Genomic DNA, 10,000 nt, shown 5'->3' on the forward strand with positions numbered 1-10,000 from the left:
GTTGTGTTTTGTCATGTCATGTTGTGTTTTGGCCTGATGTGCCACCCTCCACCATCTACAGTACTAATCACGAAATCAGCAGTGTTTCGGCATCCGGGTTGGCAACCTCGAGTCAGGAGGGAGGGGGAGGGGATACACCGCTCTACAGTAATTTGAAAGTGATTGCAGTACCAGTTTTGGCCACAATTTTACATTGTTACTTTAAAAAATGGTTACTTTAAAAGTATTGTTTGCTCAGGAGCACTTGTCAAAAAGTGGGACAAACGCTTAAAAAAAGGACACACTACCTAGGTCTGGACAAAGGGTTAGAAATCCTGATGAATGGTCACCCTAGACGAACAACGACTATTAGCTAACACTATTAGCAACATGTCAGCTACATGACAGAAAATTTATAGAATGACAGTTGAAAGAGAAAATTATCGTGCTGTTGTTACTCGGTATAACCGCGTTTATGGTTCACAAATACACCAACAATCAAGTTAACCTCCCCCACTCAACCAATGCTAACATTATTTTACTGTTGGACGTAACGTTAAGCTGGAAAGACAATGCTGGGAATTTAAATGAAGATCACATTTTGGCTGTCCTTTACTTCATTTAAAAATAATTATCGGCCGTTATTAACGCCCACAATGATAGATCGACAAATAGCTACAGTATAATAATATCGGCACACTGATTAATTGGTCGGGCTCTATCTATCTATCTTTCTATCTATATTTCTACCATTCATCTATCTATCTATCTATTTAGCTATCTATCTATCTATCTATATATATCTGCATAACTTTTGCAGTATAAACACGCAGTGCTGTGTAAACTTATGCGCACTCCAGTATAAGACATTTCCATTTACACTTACATGTACTCATCTATAGCAGACACTTTTATCCAAAGCAACATACAAAATCAGGAATATCATTCAAACTACACTGCAAAGAAGACCTTAGATAACGATAATACTACTACAATAAACACAACTACCAGAGGATGAGGATGCAGAAGTTGAAGTGCTAGTCAAGATGTGGACGAAGGAGATAGTGGTAGAAGAGGAAGGAGGTAGAAGGAAGCAGAAATGAGGGAAGACAGGGAGAAGGAAGTAGAAATGAGGGAAGACAGGAAGTAGAAATGAGGGAAGACAGGAAGAAAGGGAAGTGCATGAGTTGTTGAGTTGCAGTATCCAAAGTATTCCTGTTTACAAGTACAGCATTGATGATGTGTAAGGATGACACTAGCTTATTTATGCCCTGTCTGTTTCTGTGATCAGCTTCCTGTGATATTATTATGAACCTCCTGTAGAGGCTGGAGCTAACAGCAGAAGCAACAGACAGTCAGTGAACATAAACCTAATGACATCTACCGAGTGATCTCTCTCTCTCTCTCTCTTTCTCTTTCTCAGCGAACATAAACCTAATGACATCTATTGAGTGATCTCTCTCTCTCTCTCTCTCTCTCTCTCTCTTTCTCAGCGAACATAAACCTAATGACATCTATTGAGTGATCTCTCTCTCTCTCTCTCTCTCAGCGAACATAAACCTAATGACATCTACTGAGTGATCTCTCTCTCTCTCCCTCTCTCTCTCTCTCTCTCTAAATGCAGCTCTAATAGCAGATGAGGAGCCTCTCACAGTAAAAACCTAATCTAATCTGGCCCTTACGGAAATTAACCAGGGTTTTACTATGAGAGAATAACCATGGTTTTTCGGTTTCATGGTTTTTTGGGTAACCATGACTATAGTTTGACCATGGTCACTATAGTTGATAACTAAGCACCATGCCCTGCAAGGGGTGCTGCTAGAAAAATTGGGTGCTGTGCTGAGGGCTGAGCCCTTAGAATAGCCCTAACTCCCTTCTCCCAGCGGTGCCCTTGATGCCCTGTGTGAGGATCGAACTCACAACCTCCAGATTACAAGACTGATGTGCTTCTACTGCGCTAACGTGGCTTCAGCTGCAGATGTCAGTACGGAGACCTCATGGTTTATCACTATTGTTTTATCATGGTTTCACTGCAGTTAACCCTTGTAAGGTGTTCAGGTCTGTGGGACCCAATGTTTGCTAAAAGAAAAATTATACTATTTATTATTTCTCAATAACTCATTGTTTTACAAAATAATTTATTTTCAATGACTGCACAAGTTGATTTAAAAGCCTAATAATGTGGTGGGTCCACCCGGGAACATTTACTGAGTAACAAAAATATACACCTTACAAGGGTTAAACCCTAACATTACCATGGTCATTAACTTTTACTTCTTACATTTTAACACGAATATCGGTACTTTCTACTCCTTACATTTTAGAAAACTGGCTCGTTACTTTAGTTTCAAATAATTTCAGTGGAGTTAGCCTATACCGTTATTATTTTTCTTGTCATCAATAGTGGATGGGAATATAAGTTGCACTCGACACACCACTAGGTGACTCGACAGATTTGGGAGGCATTCATTCGCGGCAAATCATTACAGCTTGATGGCAGTAATGTTAACGTTAGCACGTAGTAGTATGTCTCAATTCAATTTAGTCAAAAATGCCCTCATCCTCTCCTTGCCTTTGATGCTTCCCTAACTTCTAGCTGCAGTGTCTATATCCTTAGCAATAAGTAGATGCAGCATTGATTCTTGAACAGGGATGTAGTGGAGGATAAATGCAAGTAAACGCAGTTTCCACTTCTGAAATTTCAGAAATAGTTTATCCATCTCTTATTAGAGTTCATCCACCTCTCAAAAGAGTTTATTCACCAATGAAACTGTTAACATTTAAAAATATCACTGTATTATCCACAATAACAATATGTACACTCATCAACACTCTATGAACCACTTAATGCCACTTATATTGTTATAAACATTGGACAATAACCTCCACCATCATCAAACATGTTCTGAATACCTTTTCTAAAAATCTGATACCGCATGGTGCAAATGAAATATTCACAGGAATCCATAGGAATTAAATATTCATGTTGTTTTATCCAATATTAGTTGTACAGATGTATAGTCCATCTTATACACACCCATGAAGCCAACAAAGAAAATGCAAAAAAAGAGACTTTGGTGTAATTATTCCATTTTGTGTAGTCATTCTATAGTCTACACGAAACCTCAGAAATGCATACTTTTATTGTCAGTATGCATTTTGGGTAACCAAAAGTCCTATGGGGAGTTTCCATAGGGCATTACAACGCATGAGCATACCTTGGCAAATAATGATCTAAAGTACTTATTTTTCATTCTACATTGATCTACTTTTGCACACAGCTTCGCAAGACCTGGTGCTAGGGCTCAGTTGTGTTTCTAAAATCATATCAATTGACCTAGAGGGCTGAAATGTGGTCAATTCAGAGATGCTTGTTAATCCGGCAGAAAGAAAAAACAATATTCTAGGCTCTGTAACTCTGTGCCAGTGCTTCCTAAGAAACTACAGGATCTTAGCTTTCTAAAGACGTCCAGCATTTGATGGTAGGCCAAAAGAACACCCTCTGAAGTAGGCAGTGCAATGTTGGGGGGGGAAGCACTCTGGTAACATTTGTGTGGTCCAGGTACCATTGCATAAAAAATTGTTGTCATTCACAAGACTACTTTTACTTTTATACTTTAAGTAAATTTCGAAGCCTGTACTTTGTTACATTTACTTGAGTAAAGAAGTTAAATCAGTACTTCTACTTTTACCAGAGTATTTTTTAACACAAGTATTTGTACTTCTACTTGAGTACGGGAAGTGAGTACTTTTGCCATCTCTGACTCTGGGGCTGAGCAATTTACAGAAATATGTGGTGTGTGATTTACGGAAATAAATGCCATTTTTTATTTAGTGATGAAAAATGACCTTTCTGCGCTCCATATCTGTGACACGAACTGATCTGACCTGACTTGACCCGAATTTGCATGTTAGCCTGTGTGTGCCTATGGTGTATGCACTCATTATGATTCTCAACTTTTTACTGCATTGCCATGAACAAAGTAAAGGCAAAAAAGGTGTTTCTTTGTTGAACAAATTGGGATGCAATGTGAGCCTTTAATTGGATGCCATGCAGGAATTTGCTAGGATCTCAAAACCGGACTATGAACATGCTTTGCCATGGAGAAACACACGATAGCGCTGGATAATAAACATGCTCTGCCACAAAAACAGACAAAAACGTGGGGTAAGTCCAGCTATATGAAGTTATTATTTTGCTGTCACTTTGTCTGTTTTATAACCCAGAAGGATGTACTTGGTATCAAATGATAGCTCTTTCATCAGACATGTGTGGCATATCTATCCGATCACGGGTCCGCGAGTAATTCAAACGAGAGTAATGGGTGTGCAGCGTTGGTTTGTGTACCTGACGTTATTATTTTGCTGTCACTTCGTCTGTTTTTATAAGCCAGAAGGATCGATATACATGGTACCAATGGATAGCCCTGTGTCTCCTCTTTCATCTGATATGCTTGCGATCACGGGTTCGCAAGTAATTCAAACGAGAGTAATGGGTGCGCAGGTCAACACAGAGAAGTATAGACTGTAAATATGATGCAATTTGTCTCGTTGGAAAGCCCCGCTTCTGCTCTGTCCCGCAATAAAGGTTTCATCTCGCTGTGATGAACAATTCCGGAGCAATGTAACAGAGAAGAAAGGGTGTGTTTTTTGACGCACTTTGCGTCAATCGGGTTCTAAGAGTTAATGCCTATGGGATAATTTCCATTAATGCATATGGGATCATTTCTATGAATGCCTATGGGATCATTTCCATTAATGCCTATGGGATGTGGGTGACACTGACCTCAGGATCATTTCCATTAATGCATAGGATCATTTACATTAATGCCTATGGGATGTGGGTGACACTAATCCTATGGGATCATTTCCATTAATGCCTATAGGATCATGTTCATTAATGCCTATGGGATGTGGGTGACACCAACCTTAGGATAATTTCCATTAATGCCTATGGGATAATTTCCATTAATGCCTATGGAATGTGGGTGACACTAACCCTATGGGATCATTTCCATTAATGCCTATGGGATGTGGGTGACACTAAAGGGGCAGCCGTGGCCTACTGGTTAGCACTTCGGACCTGTAACCGGAGGGTTGCCGGTTCGAACCCCGACCAGTAGGCACGGCTGAAGTGCCCTTGAGCAAGGCACCTAACCCCTCACTGCTCCCCGAGCGCCGCTGTTGATGCAGGCAGCTCACTGCGCCGGGATTAGTGTGTGCTTCACCTCACTGTGTGTACACTGTGTGCTGTGTCTGTTTCACTAATTCACGGATTGGGGTAAATGCAGAGACCAAATTTCCCTCACGGGATCAAAAGAGTATATATACTTACTTACTTATACTAACCTTAGGATCATTTCCATTAATGCCTATGGGATAATTTCCATTAATGCCAATGGGATGTGGGTGACAAATTTTCAACAGGTGAGTGGTCACACTTTTCTCCAGAGGGGTTTTCAAAAAATCAGTCTCTCTCTTTTTCCCTCTCACTCTCAAATTCAAAATACTTTATTGGCATGACAAGGTCACTTAATGCCAAAGTAGTTATGATACTATTGCTATTATAATAAATCTGGACATACACATATACATATCAATATAATTTTATAAGAATAAAATACATAAAGTAAAAAGAATTGCAGTTTATGATAGTGTATTTGTGTGTGTGACACAGCAATTACAGGGGTCGGATTTGTCCCCTTTTTTGTGGATGGGTAAAATCAGTCCTTTACACCACATGTCAGGAAAATGCCCTGACTAATATGATACTGAGCAACTTCAACACTGCACCCTGCATCTCTGGGGAACTGCATTTTAGCATTTCATTTTTAATGAGAAACACACAGTGCTAACTGAAGACTGAAGGTGTGTTCCTACTAGGTAATTAATACCGTATCAGAGCATGTTTGACCACACAAATTCTTCAAAAATATCCAAATAACGATTTCCCACGGACAATCCAAGGCCAATTATCTCAAACTGAAGGACTTAACAAGGCATAGTTTGAGACACGGATCAAGATGATTTACTGTTATAACACTGAGAACTTTTACAATGGGAACTAGCACACTTTACAGGGGCTCACAGACAGCAATTAAAATAGAGAGAGGAAAAGAGAGAGGCTTGGGTGTGTGAACACATCTTAACACTTCTCAATTATGCTGTGCTACAGTAATGGCAAACTATGTGGTCCCGTCTTTTCATTTAAAAAAAATATATAAATTCAAGAGCTCGCGACGACCAACAGATACACATTTAGTCTCTTTTAAGTCATATTTTGTTGTTTTTGTTGGCCTTGAGACAGTGGCAGGTGAGTGCATGTAGCTCAGGTGTGTGTGAGTGGCAGGTGAGTGCATGCAGCTCAGGTGTGTGTGAGTGGCAGTTGAGTGCATGCAGCTCAGGTGTGTGTGAGTGGCAGGTGAGTGCATGCAGCTCAGATGTGTGTGAGTGGCAGGTGAGTGCGAGACAGTGTGTGAGACAGTGGAAGGTGAGTGCATGCAGCTCAGGTGTGAGTGCGTGTGGAACTCTTCTCTGGTGCTGGGGGCTGATGAGCTCAGAAGAAAAGACACCGGTATCAGAGCAAGGTGGACAGAGTAAGGGCATCAGGTTGAAGCTCTGAGACTCTGGGAATGGAGTGTACTTCTGGCTTCAACATAAGCTAGGAGAGTAGCGATGGGCTCAGAAGAGCAGGAGCCGGTTTAGCAATGGAGGAGAGAAGCACTGTTTATCTCAGACTGAGGAGGCTACAAGAGAAGGCACTAGAGAGTCTGTGTTTATCTCAGACTGAGGAACTAGGATACTGTGGAGATGTGTTTATCTCAGACTGAGGAGGCTACAAGAGAAGGCACTAGAGAGTCTGTGTTTATCTCAGACTGAGGAGCTAGGATACTGCGGAGATGTGTTTATCTCAGACTGAGGAGCTAGGATACTGCGGAGATGTGTTTGTCTCAGACTGAGGAGCTAGGATACTGTGGAGAGCATGCATGGCATTGGTTTCAGGCAGCAGGGAGAGGTGTTATATTGCAGAGTGAGAGCAGAAGTGTGTCTGACTGGAGGGAGAAGTCTGTGCTTGTTCCAGGATGATGTGAGGGGTTTGGGGAAAGGGGTGTTTATTTAAAAAAAAGGAGTTTGGAAGAAGCCTGCATGACTGGGAGAGTGAGAGTGTCTCACAGTAAAAGAGTGTGTGTGTGTTTGTGTGTGTGATTCAGACAGGTTAGTGTCAGAGGATAGGAGTGTGTATGTGTGTGTGTGTGTGTGTGTGTGTGTGTGTCTGTGTGTCTGTGTGTATGTGTGTGCGTCTGTGTGTATGTGTGCGTGTGTGTGTGTGTGTGTGTATGTGTGTGTGTGTGTGTGTGTCTGTGTGTGTGTGTGTGTGTGTGTGTGTGTGATGTAGACTGAGGGGTCTGAGGAGAAGTGAGCAGCTGCTCTTTCATGGCTCTCTAAACGGTTCGCATCATGAAGAGGAAGAGGAAGATGATGAGGAAGAGGAGACAGGAGGCAAGAGAAAGTCTTTTATTTTCATTTGGAGAGAAGCAACAGGCAAGAGGAGAGACAGAGAGAAGAGAAGACTAGAGAGACTCAGAGGAGAGAGAGAGAGAGGGAGGGAGGGAGGGAGAGAGGGGGGGGAGGATGAGTGAAGGCACAGAGAAAAAAAACAAAGAAAGAAAGAAGGAAACAGAGAGAGAGAGAGACAGGGGGGGTGACTGGAGAGACCATAAATAACGAGAGCCTGGGCCAGAGTAGTGGTGAGGGGAGAGAGAAATGATGGAGGGGGATGGAGGGGTGAAAAGAGAGATGATGGAGGGATGGAGAGAGGGGGGAGAGGGATAAATGAAGAGGAGGATGACAGGAGATGACAAAGGAACAAGGGAGTCAGAGAGAGAGAGAGAGAGAGGTGAGTTAGGACTGAGAGTATGTGCAGTAAAGCACCTGCTTCACAGCAGTGATGAGAAGGAGGAGGAAGATGAAGAGGAAGTGACAATGGGGGAGGAGGAAGAGATGCTGGAGGAGGGAGCAGCGAGGGAGGAGAGGAATAAGAGATGTGATGGACGAGAAGAAAGGGGGTGAAGGCTCTTTCTGAAGGAGAAGGAGGAGGAGGAGGGAGGAGGGGTGATGAAGGCTCTTCCTGGGGAAACCTGCACTACTGAATAAATAGCAATTTCCTGCACTCAGTGTGTGGGTCAACCTCTAAGGAAGACAGAGGGCACGTACAGACAGCTTATTTCAGACTGCCTCTCTTACACACACACACACACACACACTCACACAAATACACACTCACACACATACACACACACACACACACACACGTATACACACTCATACATACACACACACACACACACACACACACACACACACACACACGTATACACAGTCCACTCACGTTCCATCCTCATTGCTCCGGTAGAACACCAGGAAGGGGTCTGATTTGCCAAAGAAATCCTTCTTGTCCAGTTTATTCCCACAGAACTGCATCAACACTGACTCCTGTGGAGGACAGACACACATGGATTAATACGCCTTAACTGGCTTACCTCAAACATACAACATGCATAAAATCATCACCAGTCACACACACACACACACACACACACACACACACACACACACACACACACACATATACAATGCTTCTCATCCGATAATATGGCATTAATTTACAATGCACAGTAATGCAGTGGTAAGTATACTTAATATGCTTGCATGTAAATAAAATAAATTAAATGAAATGGCCATATAGTGGGATAACTAAATTAACCCTTAAACCTTATGGAAGCCCCCCCCCCCCCACCCCACACACACACACACACACACACAGAAGGATAGCTGGAGAGTGTAGGGGAACACCTGCAGTCAGGGATGGTAATCACACAGACACACACACACACACACAGTACACACACATAATCTCTGTCTGACACCGAGTTGTTGGCTGGCAACCATGCCTGACACACACACACACACACACACACACACACACACACACACACACAATCACTATTTGACAGCGGTCTGCAGCCTGGTACAGGGGCCATGGCTGGGTAATTACTGAACAACTGTGCGCTTTATTATGCAGTCTGGTTCCTAGGATGCACTAAACAGGATTGAGGACCTGGGATCTGGCCAGTGTGTGTGCGTGCATGTGTGTGTGTGTGTGTGAGAGAGAGAGATAGAGAGAGAGAGTGTGTATGTATGTGTGTGATGCTTTATACCCAAAGTGCATATACACACAGTACCACTGACTAAATAGAGGACTGGACCTTCAACACACCACATATTTTCAGCCTCCACATTCTCATAGCCTCCACATTCTCATACCCTCCACAACCTCATAACCTCCAGTCTCATAGACTCCACAACCACATAGACTCCACATCATCATAACCTCATAACTTCCACATCCTCATAGACTCCATATCCTGATAACTTACTCTACTTCATAACATCCACATTCTCATAGTCTCCACATCTTCATAACCTCTTGTACCTCATAACCTCTACATTCTCATAGCTTCCACATTCTCATTAACTCCACATCCTCATAACCTCCACTTCCTCACAGACTCCACATCCTGATAACTTACTCTACTTCATAACCTTCTTCTTGTACCTCATAACCTCCACATCATCATAACCTCTGCATCCTCATAGGCTCTGCATCCTCATTACCTCTGCATCCTCATAGCCTTCATATACTCCAAATCAGTCTGGGTTGAAAAGCTGCCACTCTACCGAAACGGCTCTGCTGTCTGTAACAGAAGCCTTAAAAGAAGCCAGGGCGACTGCTCGGTCATCGGTACTCATTCTGCTTGACCTATCGGCTGCCTTTGACACGGTTAATCACCGCATCCTTCTCGCTATACTTGCTAACATGGGAATCTCCGGTTCTGCTCTCTCCTGGTTTGAATCCTACCTCACAGGACGCTCGTTTAACATATCATGGCTTGTTCAGCTATCTGCACCTCACCATCTCACCACAGGGGTCCCCCAGGGCTCAGTGCTGGGCCCCCTTCTC

General features: G+C 42.8%; 1 protein-coding gene across 5 annotated transcripts in view; it reads right to left on the minus strand.

The window, feature by feature from the left end:
• The window catches only part of LOC121696856 (copine-8), a 161,565-nt gene that overhangs the window by 55,704 nt on the left and 95,861 nt on the right, over window positions 1–10,000 (minus strand). For all 5 annotated transcript variants that reach the window (XM_042077910.1, XM_042077911.1, XM_042077912.1 and 2 more), the window contains exon 8: window positions 8,369–8,472. In XM_042077910.1, coding sequence (XP_041933844.1) covers window positions 8,369–8,472 — 104 coding nt within the window. The remainder of the gene's footprint in view (window positions 1–8,368; window positions 8,473–10,000) is intronic.

Source organism: Alosa sapidissima, chromosome 22 (genome assembly GCF_018492685.1).
Source record: "Alosa sapidissima isolate fAloSap1 chromosome 22, fAloSap1.pri, whole genome shotgun sequence".
Lineage (NCBI taxonomy): Eukaryota > Metazoa > Chordata > Actinopteri > Clupeiformes > Clupeidae > Alosa > Alosa sapidissima.